Consider the following 24,390-nt stretch of genomic DNA (forward strand, 5'->3'; position numbering starts at 1 on the left):
TCTTGTGACCGAGACGCTCTTGGGGACCTGTTTTGTAGGCCTGCCCTCCATTTGTGTTTGTCTGTTGGCTCCTGGCAGTGAGAGGGAGCACGCATGTTCTGGGAAGGGTGCTGTGGGCGTGACCCTGTGTGCCGCTCGGTGCCTGGCGGCGGGAGTCCCACCACATCGATGCGCTTTCTCCCTGCTGATGTTAACCTTATTGTCTCCACTGTGAAGTTGCTGATTTTCCAAAGGAAGCAAGTGGGGATCCCCAGGAGGGAAACGGGGTCCCCAGGGAAGAGCCCCATGCACAGTTCTGGGAGCAACATAAGGGCTTCATTCTGTTGCGAATGGCAACCCCTGAGGGGAATAAAATGCGCACAGTAAATATGTCTTGCATGAACAAATGTCACTGTCACCATTTCGGAGCCCCTGCATTGTGCTAGGTGATTCGAGTCCTTTATCTGGTGCCTTCAGTGTACCGACACTGCTGAGGAACTGGTGGAACAGCAGTGACACCCCACTTGTGAGTTCGAATCTCAGACTTGCTCTGGGACCTCAGATGCTGTTCCGAACCTCCAGCTCAGCCCTCAAACCCAAAGTGGCCTTTGAAAGTCAGTTCTGGTGTTTCCAGAAGTGGCCCTCCCCCTTCCCCACCTGCCTCACTGAAGTAGGTAGAGTGTGCCACCCCCATTTTACAGATGATGAAACTGAGGCTCAGAAATATCAATAGCCCCTGCAAGGTTACACCGACGGTTGGTGCAGTCAGGACTTGAACCTGTCTGGCTCCGGACACCACTGCCCGCTGTTTGACCTTGGGCAGGTGCCTTCAAATCTGAGGGCCTCAGTTTGCTCATCGGTGTAATGAGCAGGTGGGGCTAGACGGCTTCCGAGGCTGCTTCCAGTGCCTACAGCCACTCCCTGCATCACCTGTGTCCATGTTAAACTTCTGAGTAAGTGGAGGGAGGGCTAGGCAGGTCCCTCACCCAACATGTCACTGAGATCCGGTTCCCTGCCCAAGTGGGTGGAGGTGCCGGGTGAGTGCGTGGATGGGACAGGATTGGGACAAGGATGATGGGGAGGGACTGTATCTTGATCTCCCATCAGCCGGGCTGACGGCCTTCAGGTGCCATGTCTGGCTGCCCCTTGTGGCTTATTAAAGAGATGAAAAGCTGGACCTGCCCAGCCAGTTCCCAGCCCTCCTGGATCTGCACCCCCGGCGTGGGGCTCTGCAGCTGCCGTGGGGACACGCTGGCCCCGTGGCTGGCCTGGTGGCGGGAGGAGCGCAGGACCTGAAACCCCAAGGGAGAAGGTGTTGGGGCCATGCTCCAGAGGTCTGAGTTCTGACCTCAGCTCTGCCCTGCTTTCTGGCGGACGGACTATGGCCAAGTTATCTAATCACTCCCTGCCTCAGTTTCCCCCTCTGTGAAAGCGCCACTTCAGGCCGTGATAGGATGAAACGAGCTCATCTGTGTGTGACTTGCTTAGCACCAGCTGGGCACATGGCCAACCCTCTGCTGAGTGTCAACAAGCATCATCCAGGCAGCGGGGGTGGGGGGTTGTGGGGGGGTGGGCAGAAGCTAGAGCTGGCCCAGCCTCCGCGCACACGAGCATAGAAGGGGCTGACTGGAGAGGCGAGGGAAGCAGGAAAAAACCCTATCTCCTATGAACGACAGCTGCCAATTGTTTTTGGAAACAGCCTTATTGAAACAGAACTCATATACCATACAATCCACTCACTTAAAATAAGCAATTCAACAGTTTTTAGTGTAGTCACAGAATTACACAATCATCATGGTGATCAATTTTAGAACATTTTCATCACCTCAGAAAGAAACCCCTCCCCCGCAGCAGTCGCTGCCCCTCCCTAGCCCCTGCCAACCACTCATCCGCCTTTTGCTCCTGTGGCTTTGCCTGTTCTGGGCATTTCAGATAAATGGAACCATACGATAGGAGACCTTTTGTGTCTGGCGCAGTGTTTTCAGGGTTTCTCAATATTGTGGCACATATTAGTACTTCATTCCTTTTTTGGCTGAATTGTATTCCGTATGTGGTTAGCCCACATGATTTTTTTTTTATCCTCACCCGCGGATGCTTATTGATTTTTTTTTTAGAGAGTGGGGGAGGAGGGAGAGAGGGAAAGAAGCACAGATGCAAGAGTGAATGCCTTTCATACGCACCCCAACCGAGAACAGAACCCACAACCCGGCATGTGCCCTGACAGGAATTGAACCCTCGACCTTCTGGTGTATAGGCCGATGTTACAACCAGCTGAGCCAGGGGCCAGGGCTAGACCACATTTTGTTATTTATCAGCTGATGATGTTTTGGGTTGTTTCCACTTTTTTGACTCTTGTAAATAGTGCTTTATGAACATTCATGCTCAAGTTTTACTGTGGACTTATGTGTTCATTTCTCTTGGGTAGGTAGCAAGGAGTGGAATTGCTGGGTCATATGGCAAATTTATATTTAACTTTTTAGGAACTTCTACACTATTTTGTAAAGTAGCTGCACCATTTTGCATCCCCCTCCAGCAGTGTTTGGTGGTCCTGGTTTTCCATGTCCTTTTTGACAACTGTTCTTGTCTGTCTTTTTGATTGTTGCTGTCCTAGGGATGGAAGTGATACCGAATTGTGGTTTGGGGCACTGGGCATTCTAAGTCAGTCTGTTAAGTGCGTACTGTGTGCTGAGAGCCCTTACATGATTGTCACACGGGATTGTTAATGGCCTGGACAAGGGGCCTGCCTGGGTTGGAATTTTAGATCCAACATTTAATTACTGTATGACTTTGGGAAAGTTACTAAACCTCTCTGGTCTTCGGTTTTCACATCTGTAAAGTGGGGATGATAAAAAAGGATTACCCACTGGGCCAGCGCCTAGCTTATGGGGTTATAATGGAGATTAAGGAAGAATGGCGGGGAGCCTGGTGTGTGGGAAGTAAATCTGAGCTCACACTTTTGGCGACGGTGGTTATTGCTATATGTTGGCTCATGTGGTTTTTCCCACGAGTAGCTGTTAGCGCACTGATTGATCGTGTGGCCTCTAGAGCAAGACAGCTCTAGGAGAGGATCCTGGCTCTGCGCTCACGAGCTGTGCAACCCTGGGCAGGTGCCTTGACGCCTCTCAGCCTTGGTTTCCTCACCTGTACGGGGGCATGCAAACCTCCCCTGGGAAATTAGGGCAAGGAGACTACTGGGGTGGTGCCTTCAAACCCATCTGATGTCTGTAACTGTCAGACTACCATCACACAGATGGAGAAACTGAGGCACGTGAAGGGTAAAGTGCTTGCCTGAGGTGGTTCAACACTAACAGCCCAACAGGACTTGGAGGAACCCCGGGCCTGTGAGACTGAAAGCTCCTGCCGAGCCCCGCTCTGTCCCCCACTCCGGCCCCAGGTCCCGGGGCTGGCTGTCTCCACCCCCTCTCTGTCTCCACCCCCTTCCCCGGGCTGGGCTGGAACTGGAACAACGGGCCAGTCAGCGTGGATCCAGAAGTGCTTTCTTCACACCTGCCCCAGCCACCGAAGGGGCTGGACTGGGAGCTGGGCTGGGCCCAGGCCCGAGAGAGATGAAGGCCCCCACCTAACCACACTGCGGGTTCCTGATGGCGGCCCACACAGTCAGGAGTTAAGTGTTTGTCCTGAAGTTTGCCACCTCTCTACAGGCCAGGCTGGGGGTCAGTGGCTTGGGCGGGACTGAGGGGCCCAGAAGTGCCCCCGTTCCCCGGGTGGTCTGCTAGCCAGGGGGTGGGAGCAATGGGGGTTGGTCAGCAGCCCAGCCCTTGCCCCCCTTACCCAGGTCCTCTATCCACAGTCCCCTCTGCTCAGCCTTTCTAGCCTCTCCACTGAGAATCAGCTTTCTCTGCTGCAGGACTTCTCAGGGCCTTTACTGACTCCTGAACTGATGGAGGGAGGGGTTTGGATTTTCCTAACTGCCTTGACTGACAAAGGCTTCATTCTGAAAGAGTGACTGGGATTCCTGGGACCCCACTTTGGGAAAGGCTGCCTCCCTGGTTGACTTTGCAGAGGGTGTGACCTACGTCTTATCCTCGCCCCATGGCCTGCTCCCCCCATCTCCGTGTGCCCGGGCCTGGCACAGAGCAGGCCCTCAGACAAGGTTTGGGACAGGGATGGACAGACTCACGGCTCCTGTTTGCTACCCCCATTTCTGCCTCTCGACGTCCCCCCATCCCAGCAGTACCTGCAGTGTTGGACCTCAAACTCTGGAGGGCATTAGGGTCCCCTGGGGAGCCTGTAGAAACAACAGCAGCAATAATACAGCTTCCTGGGCCCAGCTCTGGAGATCCATGTTCAGAAAGTCTGGGTTATCCCTGAGAATGTGAAGGTTTCATGCCACAGGAAGTGGGTCACAGGCCTTGATTTGAGGAATTCCACTCTAAGACGCTGGCAGCCCCCTCTGCTTGAGGGTCAAGAGCCCTGCCCTAGGCCAGCCGAAGGGACACTCCCAGTGTCCCTCTGTCACGGCCTCTCCTCATCAGAGCCTTCTGCCCATGAACCCAACTCTTCCTTGTCCTTCAGAACCCAGCCACCACCATCGCCTCCAGGAAGCCTTCGCTGATCACCCCCCTCCCCACCCAGCCACTTAGGAGGCTGCCCTGGTCATCCCCAGCCACCGTGCCTGCCTCAGTCTCCTGACTATCGCTGCAAATACTGATTTCCTCCCTGTCGAGGAGCTGAATTCTCAGACAGTGAGGCTGTGTCTGTGTGCAGTGCTGGGCCTTGCACACAGTCGGTGCTTAATTAGTGCAGGTGGAATGAAACTTCTGGGTGCTTAGCTGTTCAGGCCCCACCCAGGAGTCTGTACAGAAGGGTTTTTGATGGAGACTGGGGACTAATTGACCATCTGACTGTCTGGGCGACATCGGCCCAGTTGCTTTCCCTCTCTGGTCTTTGTTTCTTCCTTTGTTTAAAGAAAACAAGAGCAAAGGTGGGGTGGGGCTGGACAAGGATCGGTAAGGCTCCTTAACAATGATAATCACAAACCAGCTCTTTGCTTGTATAACCACACTCCCATCCATAACACCCCCCACCCCCTCAGGAAGAGTAAGGTTATTCCATCTGACAGTGGAAACAGAGGCACAGACAGCAGCTTGGCCAAGTCACGTAGCCAGAACCCACATCTGATACCAGGACTAAGGTCTTCGCTACCCCAGTGGTGTTGCCAGAATTGTGTGGGATGGGATTTCGGGATTTCTGTACCAGGGGGAACACAGAAATGCCGCTCAGGAAAGTTGCTCTGATTTCAAGTCTCTCAGATGCTCTGAGAGCATCCAGGAGAAAGTCTCGGCTTGGTGCTAACACAGCTCTGACTCGGCTGTGGTAACCGCCAAGCTCTGCCGTTAGGCAAGAGCGGGCAGGGCTTGGTCTCGAGGCGAGCAGGGCACTCAGCATCCAGCCAGAACCTCGTGCTGTTATTCTACTTGGTGGTCACTTCCATTTATAGCAGGGGTTTCTGGTTTTCTGCTTACAATGGGGAGCTCAGGTTTATCTTTGTAGCAAATTTATTTAAACACAAAGAGTCTGTAGATTGAAAGAAAAGTAACAGGTATTTAACAATAAGGGTGCCTGCACAGAATCTTGTTCACAGCAGCATGGTTTGTGATGTCCAGAGATGGAAACAACCCAGATGTCCATCGGCTGATGGATGGATAAGCACAATGGGGGCTCTCTGCACAGTGGGAGCCCACATTTCGTATCCACAAAAAGGATACGGGGTTTCTTTGGGGGTGATGAAAATGTTCTGGAATTAGACAGTGATGATAGTTGTATAACCTCATGAACATACTAAAAAGCACTGAATTATATACTTTAAAGGGGTAGATTTTATAGTATGTGAATTGTATCTGAATCAAAAAAAGCCTGGGAGAGTGGAACATGGCAAAACAGAAGCACTAGCGTGAATGAGCAGAGTGAGCTGGCTTCCCTCACCAGATACCGTCTGTTTCTGTGGCTTTAGTGACCTCACCCTGGGGCACAGCCAGGCTCCACCTGAGGCTCACTGGGCAGTTGCTGCTCAGAGCCTGGGCCCCCGGACAACCTGGGCCGCCAGGGCCCGGGTGGGGCCGTGGCCCCTACCCCCCAGCCCTTCGACTCACCTCCTCCCCTCCTGCCTGCAGCATCTCCAACAAGGAGCTGTCAGAGCTGATCGATCAGCTGCAGAAGAATGCCGACCAGGTGGAGAAGAACATCGTGGACACGGAGGCCAAGATGCAGAGCGTGAGTGCCCCCCCGCCTCCCACCTGGGTGCCCCCTCCTCACTGAGCCTCCAGCCCCCCTCAGGACCAGGGTCTTGCCTAACCCAGAGGTTCCCACCTAGGGTCATTCTGACCCTAGGGGACATGTGGCCATATTTGGAGACATTTTTAGCTGTCACCACTGGGGGAGCACAGTGGCTGGGTATCTAGTAGGTGCTACTAAACACCTCACAGTACACAGGACCCCTCCTCCACCCAATGACTCAACCTCAAATGTCAACAGTGCAGAGATGCAAAAAGGAGGAGGCACCTCCTTATGGCTGTTAACACCAGCCCCTCTCCCGGGAGCTAAGTTCCTGCAGCTTGTGGGCCCTGGGAGAGAACCACAGCCTCAGGAGGATCCTGTGGTTAGGATCCCATGGTTAGGGTCCTCTTTGCCACTTACTGAGTGGCCTTGAGCAAGTCTCCTAACCTCTTTGGGCATGTGATCCCATCCATAGGGGTAGGGGTGACCGTCCCTATTGTCCAGGCCACTGTAAAAAGTCGATGAGATCATGCAGGTGCAGTGCAGGACCCAATATCATTACCAGTGTCATCGCTCGCTCTTCTCATACGGCCACTTCCACTACCACTACCCAGACTCACACGGTCCTCCTCCCGTTTCCGAGGAGAGAGAGAACGTAGCTGGGAAAATCACCTTCCGTCTCTGTGCCTCAGTTTCCTCTTCCTCTCTGGAAAATGGGGGTCCTGAGCTGTAGGTTCTCCGATGGATTCTGTCCCCTGCGGGACACGGGAGCCGCGCTCAAACCGTGAGCTGCTGAGATGCAAGCTCCACCAGCTCGGTGCAGCTGAGTGCACACCCATTTTGGAGAAACTGAGAAACTGAGCTTCAGAGAGGGCTCGAGTGCCTAGTCAGCGACAGAGCTGGCCCCAGAAGCGTCCCGGAGGTGGGGTTGCCAGACTTGGCAGATATTCAATAAAAGTACAGGATATCCCATTACATTTGAATTTCAAAACAGAAATAAAAGTTGTTGTTGGTATAAGTATGTCTCATGTACTATTAGGGAAATACTTACACTACAAAATTATCCATTGTTTTTCTGAAATTCAAATTTAACTGGGCAGTCTGCATTTCATCTGCCTCCCTACCCAGGGAGTGACTAAGAGGAGTGGGTATTGCAGGAGGATGGGTCTGGCTGGTCCCAGGGTTGTCCCCAGGGCCAGCCATGGCTGCGCCTCCCTCTGACCACCCAGGTGTCCACGTACCCGAGCCCAGAGACCTGAGGAACTGGGTGGGCTGGGGGTGGCACATGGGGCAGGAAAGACAAGTGGGAAGTCTGTTCCCTGCCAGGCGCGCTCCCCTCCACTCCTTCCTTGCCCTCAGCTGCTGGCCACCTCCCACCTTTCCTGCTCGGAGCCCACCCTGCCAGCCCCTTTTCCCTCCGCCCCCCCCCCCCCGCAACATACCCAGCTCCTCTCGTGACTCTCCACTCCCGCGGCCATGCTGCTGGGATGGTGTGTTCTTTCCTAAATGAAAGCAGCTTTTCGGGTGTGTCCTTTTTTCTCCTAATGAAAGTAATATGTGTTCATTATGGACATTTCAGGATGGATAAACAAGCATAAGGAAGCAAATTAAAGCCATGCCTAATTCCACCCCAGAGAGACCCATCGGCTATTAACATTGTGGTGTGTCTGACCTTCTCTCGTGTGCATGTAAATAAGGCTCACTCTCTTGGTTTACTTGCTTAGAGTAGTGACTCACAACTAACAGGGATGTATTGGGGAGATAATTTTGAACTGTTTCTTCATTTTGAATGAACAAACTCAAAAAAAGAGACCACGCTTTGAAGGCTAAGCTTTTCTTCTTCCTTTCTTTTTTTCAGAAGAGAATATCACTATTGATTTTAGGACCCCGAAGTTTTGTAGAATTCCCCCCTCCCCTTTTTTTTTATTGAAGTGAGATTGGCATAACATAAAATAACCACCGACAGGGAACGGTTCGGTGGCATGCAGGACTTCGGCGGCGCCAGGCGGCCACCGCTTCTGTGCAGCGCGAGGCACTCTTCTCACCCAGGGGGAAACCCCTTCTCACCCAGGGGGGAACCCCGCACGCCCCGGCAGCCGCTCCTCCTCCCAGCCCCGGCAGTCCCAGATCCGTGTTACTTATAAATGGAATCACACAACGTGTGAACTTTCGTGTTTACCCACAATTTTAAATGTGCAGAAAAGTTGAAAGCCTACAGAGAGTACAGCCAGGTCCCCGCCTCTCAGGTTTCACCAGTGACGTCTGCTGGTTTCGCTGTGTCACTCACCTGTCCGCCACTGTGTATGTGCTGTATTAGATCAGTCCCTGTAATATGTTTTTACTTTTAAAAACCTTTTAAAAATATTTTATTTATTTATGTTTAGAGAGAGGGGAAGGGGGGAGAGAGGGAGGGAGAGGAACATCAGTGTGAGAAACATCCATCAGTTGCCTCTTGTACACACCCTACCCGGGGACCGAACCCACATCCTAGGCACGAGCCCTGACCAGGAATCGAACTGGCGACCTTTTGCTGTGTGGGACACACTGAGCAGAGCTAAAAACCTTCTTTGTTGAGGTATAACTTATATAAGGTGTGTAGAAAGCATCCAGATTTAAAGAGTTCGGCCCCATCAGTAGGTACCCATGGAATCACTGCTCAGGTCAAAATAGAGACCATCTCCCAGACAGCACCCTACGACCCTTCCCTTCACTGTCCCCTTGAGGTAGCCACCGCTCTGACTCCCTCACAGTCGGTCGGTTCTGCCTGACGGAACTCGTGAACACCTGCAAGGCATCCCTCAGCTACATGCTCCTTTCTCGTCTTGACTAGCATGTTTTGAAAAGGCTTGCATGATTAATTTACTTCCTTCTTTTGCAAAATTAATCTTTGATGCTATAAACTGTCCAGGAGAGCTTCAAATCAGCTGGTGAGGGAGTAGATAAAATTCCACCTAAGCCAGAACCATGATGTTTTGTTATAGTTCTTTAACTGGCCAGACTCACCACGGGGTGGGAGAGATGGCCCAGCACCACTGGCCCTGGGACACGTGGGCCTCACCTCCAAGGCCCACGCGTCCCGGCTGTCCTGGAGTTGGCCGGGAGAGATGGCTTGGACATCCTCCGAAAGAAAGTCATGTCTTTCCTCGGTATCATCACCTCCATTCACTCTTTTTTTTCTTTGGCTGTTTCTTCCTTTCCTTCCTTCCCTTTTGTAATAGCTTTTTCAAGGCTTATTTTAGATATCAGAAACTGCTCCCACAGCAAGTGTGCAATGCGGTGCTTTTGAGAAAATTCATTGAGAGGCACAGCCGTGTCCATAAATTGGTTTCCAACTGTTTTTGTCCCCGAGTAAGACCTCTTGTGACCAGTCACTGTGGATTGCTTCCATCCAGCCCCCGCAACCACTCGCCTTATTTTTTTTATGGATTTGTTGACTCGGGACAGTTCACATAAATGGAATCCTATGCGATGTGGCCTTTTGCATCTGGCTTTTCTCACTCTGCCTAGTTTTTGAGGTTGTTCTATGACAGTGTATCAGCAATTCCATCTCCTTAGTTCACTGCGACGTCTCTTCTGAAGCAGGTGTTCTTCCTGTTCCCACGGCAGAGATGGGGACTCTGAGACCCAGGGAGGGGTGGGGACTGGCCCCATAAAGGACCCTGTGTTGCAGCCGATCTGTCCTCTGCCCTGTCACTAATTTGTCACCCCTTCCCCCGCTGGCTTGGAGTCCCCAGGGGCTGGCACAGTGCCTGGCCAGTCTTCATGTGTGCAGATTAAGTGAATTAATGGGCTGTGTTTAGAAACCTGCTCCCCTGACTGCCAATTCATTGTTCTTCCCTACACAAGCAAGATGCTGCACTCAGTGACTTACTGGTTGTTCCTCCCAGATGTCCACCCACTCTGTTCACTCTTGTCATGTCCCAGTGAGGGCCACCCTCAGCCATCACTTGGGTACTGTCACAACTGCTGCCTGCCCTCTCAGTTTGTATTAATACCTTCTCCCTGAAGAGCCCCAAGAGGCATCGCTTTTAAGGATGGGTGGAGCCATGTCATTTCCCTCCATAAAGCCATTCCGTGTTCTGGCCCATACCCCGCAGTGCATGGGCCCTGCGTGCTCTGGACTGCCCTGCTCACCTCTCCTACTTCCTCTTCTCACCTTTCAGTCATGGTGGCTTCAGTCACAGCTCACCCTTGCCTACCTCAGGGCCTTTGCACAGGCTATTCCCTCTGCCTAGAACACTCTTCCCTTTCAGCCTTCATTCCTAGTTTGTGTTAACACCTCAGAGGGACCTCACGGACCACTGGAACTAAAGCAGGTCCCCCTCATTCCACCTCTGGTGTGTTTCCTCGGTAAACATTGACTCCTACAAACTTGCAATCACCTTTGTGAGGTTTATCTGTTGACATGCCTTCCTAACGGTTCCCCCAGTGGGCTGCATCCCAGAGCACCACACAAGTAGACATTTGGGCTCTGTCTGCTGTGTGGCTGGAGGAGAGGATAGGCAGGGCTGGGGAGTCCCTTTCTGGCCCCTCTCTTCCCATCTTTCCCATCCCTGCAGTGCCCACTGAGTCCCTGTCTGATGTCCCTCCACTTTCGTGACTCCCATAGGATCTGGCCCGGCTGCAGGAGGGCCGGCAGCCCGAGCACCGGGATGTGGCCCTGCAGAAAGTATCGGACTCGGAGAAGCTGCTGTACGTGCTGGAGGCGGATGCGGCCATCGCCAAGCACATGAAGCATCCCCAGGGGGACATGATCGCCGAGGAGTAGGTCCCTTCTGCTTCAGGCTCTGCGGGAGCCGCGCTGGGCCAGGGCAGGAGGGTGGCAGCCCACTCAGCATTCAGGAACCGTGTTAAGGTTTATTGAGGGCTAAGTAGATTCCAGGCACATGCCACACGCTTTATGTGGTTCTCACGATAACCCATTTTGCAGTTGGGGACTCAGAGTACTGGTGTTCCCTGTCTTGCTCATAGTGTGACCCCAGCTTCCTGACACCATGCTTTTGAGCACGCTTTCCCGCTGCCGACGCCCACCTGGCTTCCCGTGCTCGTGGCCCTTGCCTTTGCTCTGATGTGGGTAAATCAGCACTCAAGACAGCAGGGACAAGGGGCTCTCAGTGCCCCACAGCCCCCTGCGCTTGTCCTTGTCATGGCCCACGCTACCACTGTGGTCCTTCATGAATGGGCTCCAGAGAGCAGTGGACCTGCCTGCTGCTTCTAGAACCTTCAACAGTTTTGGGGACACAGTAGGCCTAGGGGGAGCATTGATGGAAGGGGGGAGGAGGGAGGTGCAAGTGTTTGGAACCCAAGGCCTCTGTCGCCTGTCCTTCCAGGGCACGCTATGTGGAAAGGGGGGGGGGGTGCTCAGGCAGTGCCCCTGACGACTAGCCTGCTAACCAGGGTGGCCACTCTCCCCACTCAGCATCCGTCAGCTGAAGGAGCGTGTGACTAACCTCCGTGGGAAACACAAGCAGATCTACAACCTGTTGGTGAAGGAGGTGGACCCACAGGTCAACTGGGCGGCGCTGGTGGAAGAAAAGCTGGTACAGCCCAGGCTTCCGCTGGGGAGGGGGCCGGGTGTGTAGGGGGAGAACCCCACTGTGTAATGTCACCACAGTCATGCCAGGAGGGAATTGTGTTCCTGATGTTTTCTGATGTGTGTGTCAATGAAAGAGCAAGGCTCAGAGAGGTTCAGCACCTGGCTCAAAGTCACACAGCAGAAGTGATAGAGGTTGGGACCCTCCTGGGATCACCCTCCAGCCCTGGCTCGTTAGGGTCCTGGCAGGCTGGCGAGTTTCTGGGCAGCCACTGTTCTTCCTGTGCCCTCACCAGCCCAGCCTCACTGTGGGGTAGTGCCACCACTGGAGCCCAGGGTCCTCTCTTACTGGTGTGACGCTGGGCAAGTGACTGCCTCTGGCTGAGCCATCTGTGAAAGTAACCATGTGGGCCTCTAAAGTTGCTGTGAGATTAAATGAGATGACATGTAGATAAAGGTGACAGCCTCTTGCTCTGTCCCTCACGGGGCCACTTTGCTCACTCCTTGGCTGGCCCTGCGAGGAGGAGTCCCCAGCTCTGGCCCACCCCCTGCGTGCATTGTCTTCACCCTCCCCTCCCAGGACCAGCTGAGCAGCCAGAGCTTCGGGACAGACCTGCCACTGGTGGACCATCAGGTGGAACAGCACAACATCTTCCACAATGAGGTCAAGGCCATCGGGCCCCACCTGACCAAGGCCGGGGGCAAGGTAGGTGTTGGTGGTAGAGGGGACTGGGAAAGGTGGGGCTCACATCTGCACCCCACCCTAACCCATGTCCTTCGCTCTGTTCTCAGGAGCAGAACAGCGAAGTTCAGGCCAAGTACCAGAAACTGCTGGTGAGAACTGGGTGGGAGAGGCTGGGGTAGGAAGTGTATGCAGTAATAATTCAAACAGAACAGACGGAGATGAGGTAGGAAGAGATGGTACCTTGAGCCCCTGCCTGAGGGGTGCCCACTGTGCCCTGTGCTCATGGAAAACCCCAGCAGATCCAAGTTTGTCTATTGGGATACAGCCTGCCCTACAGTTTGCTTCTTATTTCTCTATTAAGCACTTTCTGTGTGCCAAGTATGATGCCATATTCTTTATAAGCAAAAATTTTCTATTTTCCTTTTCAAAACCTTTAAAGAATGCATTCTTTTTTTTTAATCCTCAACTGAGGACATGCTTATTAATTTTAGAGAGAGGGGGAGGGAGGAAGGGAGGAAGAGATACTGAAAGAGAGGGGAATATTGGTGTGAGAAACATCAATCGGTTGCGTCTTGCATGCATCTCAACCCTGGCCAGGGACAGAACCTGCCACCTAGGCATGTGCCCCGACAATGAACTGAACCCAAGGAATCAACCTTTCAGGTTATGGGACGACTCTCCAACCAGCTGAACCACACCAGCCAGGACAAAAATGCATTCTTTTAAAACTGCACATGTGATACATACATGCGTTCTTGTTGCAGACGTTTCAAGCTCCCCAGATGTGGGAAGGCACAGCCATTAGCAGGCTCTGGAGCTAGACTGCCTCCACACCGGGTTGGTGGGGAGACCTTCAGGGAGCTACTTAGCCTGAGAGCCTCGGTTTCCTCTTGCATACAGTGGAGTTACCATTAGTCCCAGTCTCGTTGGTTTGCTTCACACATGGCATTAGTTGATGTTGGAGAAGACTGTAGCACCATTTGGGCTCATGGTGATCCTGTATATGAGTTAGTTGCGGTTCTCATTTGCAGAGTAAAATGAAGACATCCCTCCTCCTTCCCCATCTTCCCTATCCGTGCCCCTCCTTTCTCAGATACAAAGCCCAAGCAGTTCACTCCTGTTCTTCTAGCCATCTATATAATTACCCAACAGACGTAAAAGTGGAAACTGTAGCTGCTAATGTTTATTGAGCACCAACTATATGCTGGACTTTGTGCCCTATGAGAACAGTGCTTTCATCACGCCCATTGTGCAGATGAGTTAACTGAGGCTCCACAAAAATGTCAGTTCCATGAGGGTTCTGTCTGTTTTGTTCATTGCTATATCCCCAGTGCCTGGAGCAATGCCCAGCAGTTAGTCAGTGTGCGCAGTAAATAGTTGCTGAATGAGTCACTGGGATTCCCAGGGTCAGTGATTTATCCAACAGGGGAGTTCAGCTTGGCTAGAGCCAGCCACTGCAGGTGTGGCAGGAAACCTCAGCCCTGTCCCCCGCCCCACAGGCAGCATCGCAGGCGCGGCAGCAGCACCTAAGCTCGCTGCAGGACTACATGCAGCGGTGCACCAATGAGCTGTACTGGCTGGACCAGCAGGCCAAGGGCCGCATGCAGTATGACTGGAGTGACCGCAACCTCGACTACCCCAGCCGCCGGCGCCAGTACGAGGTGGGTGCTGGTGCCTGAGGGGTGGGGGCAGAGGCCCAGGAGGGAGCACAGGGATGCCAGGCTGGGTGCTGAGCCCCTCTACTGCCCCCTGCCCCTCCACTGCAGAATTTCATCAACCGGAACCTGGAGGTCAAAGAGGAGAGGATCAATAAGCTGCACAACGAGGGAGACCAGATGCTGGCTGCTGAACACCCTGGGAGAAACTCTATTGAGGTGTGTGTGCACCAGGGAGCGAGGCCTTCTCCAGGGGCCTCAGGGCAACCTCTGCTCTGGACCACCTGGACTTGGCAGGACCACCCAAGGCAGGGGGGTCCTGCGTCCTGTGTCCGTTTGCCTGTCTCTCCACTTTGCCCGCTCACCTTGCTCTGACCCTGCCTGTTCTCATTGTGTTGATCTTTTGCCACGTCCTCTTCTTGGCCCCCAGACTTCTGAAGCCCATATGGTGCCCATATCAGTGTCCTGGGGCTGCCGTAACATGTGACCACACACTGGGTAGCTTTGAACAGAAACGTATTATCTCCCAGTTCTGGAGGCCAGACATGTGAAGTCAAGGTGTTGGCAGGCTTGGTCCCTCTGAGGCTCTAGGGGAGGATTCTTCCTTGCCCCTCTCCCTACTTCTGGTGGTTGCCAGCAACCCTTGGCTTGGGGCTGCATCACTTCTGTCTGTGCCTCTGTCTTCACATGATGTGTCTCTTCCCCGTGTGTCTCTTCTTGTAAGGACACCCATCATTGGATTTGGATGAGCCCTAAATCCAGGATGATTTCATCCTTAGATTCTTAACCAATTACATCTGCAAAGACCTGGTTTCCAAACACAGTCATATTCAGAGTTCTTGGGGGACACGAATTTGGGGCATGGATACCATTCAATTCCCTATAGTGCCTTTGCAAAAAGTCTTGAAAAGCACCACTTTGTCCAGGCAGGCACAGTCCCTGCTTGTCCCTCATGCGGTGTGCGGACCAAGCACCTGAACATGGCAGCCCACCTTGGCTCCTTGACATGTCTCCTCTTTCTTCTCCCCACCCCTGGGCAGGAGCTGGCTGTCTTTGTGGGAGCCGCACAATGCAGATGCCAGGTGCTCTCTACCCCCCGCCCCCATTCTCTGGTCTGGAATCCCACCATGCCTTTTGGTGTCCCAGGCACCTGCCAGCAGTGACCACCCCCCTCCCCCCTCCACGCCTTCTCCTGGCAGGCTCACATGGAAGCCGTGCATGCAGATTGGAAGGAGTATCTGAACCTGCTCATCTGCGAGGAGAGCCACCTGAAGTACATGGAAGATTACCACCAGGTACCTGCCGGCCCCAGAGCCCCATTGGTGGGAACGCTCAGGGCCTACTTGGCTTACTTTGGGCCTCAGTGCTGCTCCCTCCAGGAGCCCTGCAGAGTGGCCTTCCTGGGCCTCCCACTGCCCATGCTGGAGCACACGGGTGTACCTTGAGCTTGCCCGGCCCTTGTCAGTCTTCCCTGGGGGCCAGGGCTGGAGAGTGTGAGTTCACCAGGTCATTGTGAGGCTCAGAAGTAAATATGTGGGTTTCCATTTTGGTAAAACATATATAATATGAAATTTGCTATTTTATCAATTTTTAAGCATATAAACCAGTGGCAGTCACTGAATTCACAGTGTGGTACAAACATCACCACTGTCTTTTCAAAACTTTGTCATTACCCCAAATAGGAACTCTGAACCCACTAAACAATCACTCCCCATTCCTCCTTCCCCCAGCCCCTGATAACTTCTAATCTATTTCTGTCTCTTTGGATTTGCCTGTTCTAGCTATTTCATATAAATGGAATCATGAGCTATGTGGCCTTTTGTGGCTTATTTCACTCGAACATGTTTTCAAATTTCATCCAAGTTGTAGCATGAATCAAAATGCCGCTCCTTTTCATGGCCAAATAATATTCCATTGCATGGATGGACCACATGGTGTCTATGCAGTTATCTGTTGATGGATACTGATTGTTTCATAGAAATGTTATTTAAAATTGTTTTATTTTATTGGCTTTAAAGGAAGAGAGAAACATCAATTCGTTGTTCCACTTTTTTTATGCATTCATTGGCTGATTCTTGAATGTGCGCTGACCAGGGATCAAACCCACAACCTTGGTGTATGGGGCAATGCTCTAACCAATTAAGCCACACAGCCAGGGCCAGGAGTGTGTGTGTGTGTGTGTGTGTGTGTGTGTGTGTAAAAGATTTTATTTATTTTTAGAGCAAGAGGAAGGGAGGGAGAAAGAGAGGGAGAGAAACATCGATCAGTTGCTTCTCACACATCCTCAACTGGGTCCCTGGCCCACAACCCAAGCATGTGCCCTGACTGGGAATCAAACTGGTAGCCTTTCAGTTCACAGGTTGGTGCTCAATCCACTGAGCCACACCAGCCAGGGCAGGAATGTTTTTTTTTAACGAGCTGCAGGTGACTTATGATTGGGTGGTTTGGGACACTAGAACTCAGATGACACTTTTGTAACTCATGGTTTGGTGTCTAAGCCTGCTGGGCTGTGAGCTTCACAGGGATCTCAAATGCCATTCATGGCTGCAGCCCAGCGGGTAGCTGACAGGGAATGATTCCAGAGCAAATGGACTGAAGATGGGCAAGAGAATATTCTAGAACAAAGTAGGAAGGCTTGTCTTCCTTGTATCAAAAATGAAAGTATAGATAGCATTGTCAGGGTGTCCCTGGCACAAAGAGGAATGAAGTTTGAGAGAACTTTACGAGGGCTTACTAGTGTGTACAGGCAAGCTGATATGTCCTAGCGGTGGTGTCAAGTGGGTTGGTGGGAAGGGACTTGGCTTCTTCCCTGTGAGGCCCTCTAGGAAGCCAGGCAATAGGGGCCTGGGGATGTCCCCAGGCCACAGAGCTTGCAGATTCAGGGTGAGTGGGAGGCCCAGCCCTGACTGGGACCAGACTTAAAGCCACAGCCAGGATTATCCCCAGGGGTCTTAGTTGTTTCATGTTTGTGATTGGGCCAACTGGTCTCCCCTAGTTCCACAAAGACGTGAAGGATGCTCAGGAGCTGCTACGCAAGGTAGATTCAGACCTGAACCAGAAATACAGCCCTGACTTCAAGGACCAATACCAGATTGAGTTGCTGCTGCGGGAGCTGGATGTGAGTGATGGTCCCAATGAGTGACTCTCCATGTCCCCTCCCCACCCTCAGCCCTGAGCAGGCTCCTCCACAGCTCCCACCTGTTGCCTGGCCACCCCACTCCCCATCCCACTTGGGGGAGGCTGCGTGGTCTCACCAGGGCATCATCCCCCTGGGTTCAGGACCAGGAGAAGGCTCTGGACAAGTACGAGCACGTGGTGCAGAGTCTGCAGAAGCGAGGGCAGCAGGTGGTGCCCCTCAAGTACCGCCGGGAGACACCACTCAAGCCCATCCCCGTGGAGGCACTCTGTGACTTTGAGGGTGACCAGGTGAGCTGCTGCCCAGGTGCCCCAGGCAAGCCAGGCCCCAAACTGCCTCTTGGTGCCACTGAAAGGTCTTAGGGGTGGTGTGGCTGAATGTGGGGCCTCTAAAACATTTTCAGGAACATGTACCCATCTCTGTTATTGGGGTCACTCTCTGCCAGCACCCCCAACCCATCACTAGCTGCCCTGGCCTTCTGTGCTATCAGCTTAGCAAACCCAGTCGCTCCAGCAGGGGTGTCAGGGAAGGTTCTCATTGGCCTAATTTGAGTTGTTCGAGCCTAAACCAATCACTGTGGTAGTGGGGGTGGGGGATGATGTCATTCTCTCATTGTCTAGGCCTGAGTAGTAAAAGCCTGGGAAGGGAGAAGGAAGACTACATGGACTAGGAGTGGGGTGGATATTCCCAGTCCTTCCCAACTATGGCATGTCTTGGGAAGATCTGAGGGATGGGTTGACTCCCCAGGTGCCAGAGTTGGGGAGCAGGGGTAAGATGGCTCCTGGGCTCCCAGGCCACCAGCCAAGGCAGGTCTCCCTGTGCCTTCTCACTGTTTGTCCTGCCCGTGCCAGGGCCTGATCTCAAGGGGCTACAGCTACACCCTGCAGAAGAACAACGGGGAGAGCTGGGACCTCACTGACAGCACGGGGAACAAGCTGACTGCCCCAGCCGTCTGCTTCATGATCCCGCCTACTGACCCCGAGGCCCTGGCTCTGGCTGACAGGTACAGGCAAAGGAGGGAGCCAGCATGGACTGGCTCCACCCCTGGGCCCCTCAGACACTGTTCACAGCCCTGGGTAATACCCCTACATCTGCATCCACTTGGAGGCATGGGACAGGAGCAGATCCCATCACCCAGGCTGACCTGCTGTATGTGAATGTCCAGCTGCAGGCACAGTTCAGTGAGCAGTTTCTCTGCGAGTGCCTCTGGGCCTTTGCACATGCTGTTCCCTTTACCCAGACATCTTCTGACTGCCTGGTCAGCTCAAGCCTCTTGGCCTCAGCTCCAGGGTCACTTCTGTGAAGCCCTCCCTGACTGCCCTGTTGCCTTCCACCCTGGCTCCAGCGGTTGTGCTGCCACCTCTCAGCTCCCAAGCACCTCCTCCCACTGCACATCCTGCTCTTTACCAGGGCACTTTGTGTATGTGTTGGTCTAATGGGCAGGGCCTCCTTGAGGGAGACCGTCCATCTACTGTCTCCAGGGCCTTGTTCAGTACTGGTGCAAAGTAAGGACCCAAGAATTTTGTTGAATGGGTGATTCTAGGGATACCTTGATTTATTCATTCAGCAAGTATCTATTGAGCACCACTCAATAAATATATTATGTACCACTCTCTCAGGGGTAACACCTTGGTAGGGAAGACAAAGGAACAAACCAGATGACTTCAGGTAGTAAGACTTGCTATGAAGACAGAAAGGAGGGAAGGAAGGGCCCATCTGAACCCACGAGAAAAGACAGCAATGTTTCAGCAAACTGTGTCGTGATTTAACTTTTCAAAGCATTTTGATGAGCCACCTGACTCTGGGCTGTTTGCCCATCCAGAGGCCAGGGTCTTGCGTCTGGTTGGAGGGGCAGTAGGCTGCCCCGGGTCCCCAACCCATTTTTGCCCTCACAGCCTGAGCAGCCAGTACCGCAGCGTGCGGCAGAAGGCAGCTGGGACCAGGAGTGCACTCCAGCAGCGGCACGAGGTGCTGAAGGCAGAGAACCCTGGAGGTGGGTCCCAGGGCCACTGCCCAAGTCTGTGTGGGGACAGGGAGGGGCACTGAACGTGGTCTGTGCTGCAAATGGGACAGCACAGGTTGGATGTGGCACACGTGTGGAGGCTGGGCCAGCTCTGGAGGACTCAGCTGGCCTCCTCAGCCCACTCCCTGGGATTCATGCCCCCAACAGCCCTCTGACTCTGATTTCTCTGGCAGATGCCTCTGATCTGCAGGGGCGGCAGCTGCTGGCCAGCTTGGACAAGGTGGCCAGCGACTTAGACCGGCAGGAAAAGGCCATCACAGGGATCCTGCGGCCACCGCTGGAACAAGGCCGGGCTGTGCAGGACAGTGCCGAGCGGGCCAAAGACCTTAAGGTACCACACCAGGCTGAGGGCGTAGGCTGGGCCTGGGCTCTCCAGGGCCACTGCTCAAGGTCTCAACCCCCGAGGGGTGTTGGTGCTCAGTGGGGACCACCTGCCATGTGGGACAAGAATTCCTGAGGTGTGGGGGAAGGGAGCTGCGCTTGGCCAAGGACCAAGGAGGTGCCTGAGCCCTGGCACTCAGTTTCAATCACATCCCTGGGAGAGAAGCCTGGTGACGCCTGTCCTGCCTCTGCATGGTTCATTGCCCAAGCAGCTAGGGCTGAGCCAAGCAAGAGGCCTGCGGTGCCACGTGGTCGGGTGCAAACAGCATCCACTGCTCCAGTCTTTCACAGTCACCCCCATTCTCGGGCACCCTCTGTGGCAGGGGTGACCATTCTTGGTTTGCAGAGGGGGAACTGGGCTTGAAGAAGTGCAGTGACCCTTGATGTGGCCAAATCAAGGTCCAGAGGATGCCTGGTGCAGGCGTGGGAGCAGAGTCCAGGCCTCCCCACATCCCTTCCTAAGCTGTTTGGACTTGTAGGGTCCCCAGCTGTGGAGGGAGAGAGAAAGTACCTAGCTCACAGGGTTGCTCCTAAAGATCAATGAAATCACCATGTGTGGTGCTTGGAACTTGAGTGTTCCCTCTGGCAACTGCTTGTTAATTTTATTCCTTTGTGAGGCACAGTCCCCAGCTTCAGAATCCCTGGGTGCTCAGTACAAATGCAGACACCAGAACACGCCCCCCACCCCCATCATTCAGGTTCCAGGCTCCGGGAGAGGGCCCTGCATTTCAATCAGAGCGGTCCCCCAGCAGCCTTCCCTGCTCCCTGAAGCTTGCAGGACACTGGGGCGAGGGGGATGCCCACCTGTGGCCAACAGGAGGGCCTCTTGTCTCCACAGAACATCACCAATGAGCTGCTGCGGATTGAGCCTGAGAAGGCACGTAGCACCGCCGAGTGTGAGGCCTTCGTGCAGGCCCTTCCAGGCAGTGGCAGCGCACCCTTGCTAAGGATCCGGGTGGAGGACACCAACCGCAGATACGAGCACCTGGTGCAGCTGCTGGACTCGGCCCAGGAAAAGTGGGTTGCAGGCGGACAGCAGGGAGGCCTGGTGAGATCAAGGAGGCAGGCAGGCACCCGCTTCACTCCTGACCTGTATCCACAGGGTCAACATTGCCAACCGCTTGGAGAAGAGTCTGCAGCAGGGCTGGGAAGTGCTAGGCACATACGAGAACCGGCTGACCCAGGAGGACACAGTGCCCGAGAGTGGCCGTGCCCTGGACAGCAAGAGGCAGGAGCTGGCGGTGAGTCTGGGGACCCTGGGCTTTGGGATCACAGGGCAAGTGCTGCCAGCCACTGGGATTTTAGGTTACCTTTCCAGGTTTTGTTCATTGTAACAAATAAACCACCAGATTTGTAACAAAATGTCCACCAGATTTGAGTAGAAACTCAGAGGCAAGGCCCCAGTCCCTTCCCCAGACCCTTTCTGCTGAGATGCTCCCACCCAGCAGCCCTGGACTGATGAGAGGACTTAGGCCCTGATGCCCAGCAGCAAGTCTCTCCAGGTTTGGAAGCCAGCAGTATGCCAAACTGGAAGTTGTAAATGGAAGCACATGGCACCAATTCCAGCTGCTCCTGCGGTTTGAATGGCTTGTGGAAATCAGGTGCTAGGTTTTAAAGTCAAAGATGTGCACAAGCCCCTCTCCCTCAAGATTTCCAGTATCTCTGAAGCAGCTACCCCCAACCCCCAGCATTTGCCTGCCTGAGCACTATGAATATTCAAGTCTATGAGCCCAAGGGAGGACCTTACACACCAATTCACAGAATCCTGGCTGTATGTTGAGATCTTCACCTCAGAGCCCAGGAAATGGGCTCAGAGAGCAAAGCCTTCCCCAAAGCCTGGAGGCGGCGAGCAGCTGGCCATTCCAGTTGTGGTTGCAGCATCACAGGGCATATGCAACCAAACACAGGGTTTTTATTATATTTAAATTTATTTTTAAAATATTCTTTCATTTTTAGAGACGGGGCAAGGGAGAAAGAGGGAGAGAAACATCAATTGGTTGCCTCTGGCACACTCCCAACTAGTGACCTGGCACACAACGCAGGCATGTGCCCTAACTGGGAATCAAACCGATGACCTTTTGATTCTCAGGCCAGCACTATATCCACTGAGCCACACCACCCAGGGCTCAGCCACAGGGTTTTTAGATGTTAAGTTTTTCCAGGTTTGTTCACTGTAACAAAATGGAACATTGCAGAAATAGCCACCAGATTTGAGGAGAAAAACTCAGAGGCAAGGCTCCAGTCCCTTCCCAGACCCAGGCTTACCCCCACCAAAGCAGCTGTCCCCAGGCACCTGGGGCAGTACTGCCTTGGCAGCTGCCCTTGGGAACTCTAACCACAGCACCCACTGTTGGCCTCTCTACCCTACAGGCCATGGCCTCCGAGCTGCAGGCCCAGAAATCCCTGCTCAGTGAGGTGGAGCAGAACCTGCAGGCAGCCAAGCAATGCTCTAGCTCCCTGGCCAGCCGCTTCCAGGAGCACTGCCCTGACCTAGAGCGCCAGGAGGCCGAGGTGCACAAGTTAGGCCAACGCTTCGACAACCTCTGCCAGCAGGCCGAGCTCAGGTGAGGGGCCTAGGGTGGCCTTGGCTGAGCTAGTCTGCCTTGAGGCCACAAGAGTGGGATCATTGCTGACACCACCAAAGGCTGTTTTCTAATAAATTCTGCTTTTTGAAAAAAGCAATAAAAATACAAAGTAAAACACTCAAAAGTGATTATAATGCCCAGCTCCCTTCCCTCAATGTAAGCACTACTACCAGGTACATATGAATGCTTCCAAAAAGGTGCTCTGTAGAAGCTGGGGTAGGTGGGTAACACACAAATGACAACATATCATGTATATGGTATCCTGCTATTTTTCCTGTCATATATTTTGTCAGTCTCATGAATCAGTAAGTGTTCCCTTCTCCTCTTCTGTGTTCTAGAAGAGTTTGTACAGAAGTGATATTACTACCTTAAACACTTGGTAGAATTCACCAATGAAGGCTGTACAGGCCTGCAATTGTGTGTGTCTATGTGTGTGTGTGTGTGTGAAGGATTTTAACTACAAATTCAACCTTGTTAAACAGGTACTATTTGATTCATCTTATTTTTGAGTCAACTTCAGTAGTCTGTGTCTTTCGAGGAATTTGTCCATCTCATCAAGTTGTTGCATTTATTGACATAAAATTTTTCATATTACTCTTATCCTTTTACTGCCTGCAGGTTCTGAGGAGATAGCCTCTAATTCCTGATATTAAATCTTATTTCACTGTATTTGTATATTCTATTTTTTCCTGATCATTCATTCTGAGGTTTATCAATTTATTGACCATTTCAAAGAACTAGCTGTGGTTTCAGTGCTCTTTCTCCTGTTGTTTCCTGTTGCATTGATATCTGCTTAGTATTTCCTGACTGCTGATCACATTAGATATAATTTGTTTCTTTTATTTCTTAAGGTGGCAGCTTAGCTTGTTGATTTGAGAGCCTTCTTTTCTAATATAAACACTTAGTCCCACATGTTTCTCTCAGCACTGCTTTTACTGTGTCCCACACCTTTTGATCTTTTTTTACTTCTGGTGAGTTCCAAATTTTCCTAGCACTAGCTGGGTGGTTCAGTTAGTTGGGGCATCATCCCATACACCAAAAGGTTGTGGGTTTGATCCCCAGTCAGGGCGCATGTGGGAGGCAACCAATCAACATTTCTTCCTCAATGTTTCTTCCTCTCCTCCTCCCCCCCCCCTCCTCCCCCTCCCCTCCCCTCCCCTCCCTCTCCCTTTCACATCAATAAACATATCCTTGGGTGAAAAAAATTTCTAAAAAAAAAAAAAATTCCTAAGCTCTGTGTTATTTAGGTCCTGTAGTACGAAGTAAGTATCTCTGCATGTCAGTACACATGGACCTACCTATCTGTTCCTCAAAGAGAAGAGGGAACTTAGCGTTCTATAATTTGCTTACCTACTCCCTTTCTAGTGAATGTTTACATTATTTCCAAATGAGTTACATTTGGTCCCTACCCCCGCCCCACATCTTTTTAAAAAATGAACACACACACAAAAAGAACATGAGGTGACTGCTTTAAAAAGGGACAGGGGAAGCTTTTAGTGAGGCATCTGCCTGCTGGGGCAGAGGCCTGACCAGCTTTGCTCTACAGGGCCCAGAGCCTGCGGAGTGCCAGGGCTGCTTATGACGACTACTGCAGTGGCTACAACCAAGTGCTCCAGTTCTTGTCCAACATCCCCAGCTATGAGCCCCAGGAAACAGACAGCCTCAGCCAGATGGAGACCAAGCTGAAGAATCAGAAAGTAAGACAACTGCTTCTGCATTCAGGGGCATACACAGTCACAAGGGGCAGGGCCTCAGAGGTCAAAGTCAGCCCTTTGGTGGAGAGGAGCCTGGCAGTGGCTGCCACTTGCCCTGGCAGAGCTGCGATCTTATGGGACCTTGGCCCTGTGTGGCCCCTAGCACCTAATTCTCTGAGAACGAGGACAGCCTTGCTCACCTTCCCCTCCTCAGTGCCCAGCATGAGTCCTGGCCGAGTGACTCTCGGTGCAGGCTGGCTGAATAAGCAAATGGTTACAGAAAAAGAAGGAGCACCTGCATGGGGAAAATCCTATTTTCAAAGTTCAGAGTCTGGGCTTCTCAGAAGGCAGCAGTGCTGCAGGGAGAGGTACACAGGCACCCAACAGTGTAAATTCAACTCCTAGATCAGTATTAGCTGTGTCCCCTTGGGCAAGTCAACCTTACTGTGTCTCTCTCAGCTTCCTCTGGATAATGATGGCAC

The 24,390-nt window shown here is 52.7% G+C and overlaps 1 protein-coding gene across 2 annotated transcripts in view; it reads left to right on the forward strand.

Annotated features, from left to right (window-relative positions):
* The window catches only part of PPL (periplakin), a 46,356-nt gene that overhangs the window by 15,440 nt on the left and 6,526 nt on the right, over positions 1-24,390 (forward strand). For both annotated transcript variants that reach the window (XM_045820697.1, XM_045820698.1), the window contains exons 2-18: positions 6,114-6,213; positions 10,826-10,980; positions 11,636-11,756; positions 12,330-12,455; positions 12,542-12,583; positions 13,934-14,095; positions 14,201-14,308; positions 15,289-15,384; positions 17,085-17,207; positions 17,369-17,515; positions 18,077-18,228; positions 19,121-19,218; positions 19,422-19,579; positions 20,468-20,646; positions 20,732-20,870; positions 22,000-22,193; positions 23,761-23,911. In XM_045820697.1, the coding sequence (XP_045676653.1) occupies positions 6,114-6,213; positions 10,826-10,980; positions 11,636-11,756; positions 12,330-12,455; positions 12,542-12,583; positions 13,934-14,095; positions 14,201-14,308; positions 15,289-15,384; positions 17,085-17,207; positions 17,369-17,515; positions 18,077-18,228; positions 19,121-19,218; positions 19,422-19,579; positions 20,468-20,646; positions 20,732-20,870; positions 22,000-22,193; positions 23,761-23,911 (2,251 nt within the window). The remainder of the gene's footprint in view (positions 1-6,113; positions 6,214-10,825; positions 10,981-11,635; positions 11,757-12,329; positions 12,456-12,541; positions 12,584-13,933; positions 14,096-14,200; positions 14,309-15,288; positions 15,385-17,084; positions 17,208-17,368; positions 17,516-18,076; positions 18,229-19,120; positions 19,219-19,421; positions 19,580-20,467; positions 20,647-20,731; positions 20,871-21,999; positions 22,194-23,760; positions 23,912-24,390) is intronic.

Source organism: Phyllostomus hastatus, unplaced genomic scaffold (genome assembly GCF_019186645.2).
Source record: "Phyllostomus hastatus isolate PE091 unplaced genomic scaffold, TTU_PhHast_1.1 phas_scaffold_442, whole genome shotgun sequence".
Taxonomy (NCBI): domain Eukaryota; kingdom Metazoa; phylum Chordata; class Mammalia; order Chiroptera; family Phyllostomidae; genus Phyllostomus; species Phyllostomus hastatus.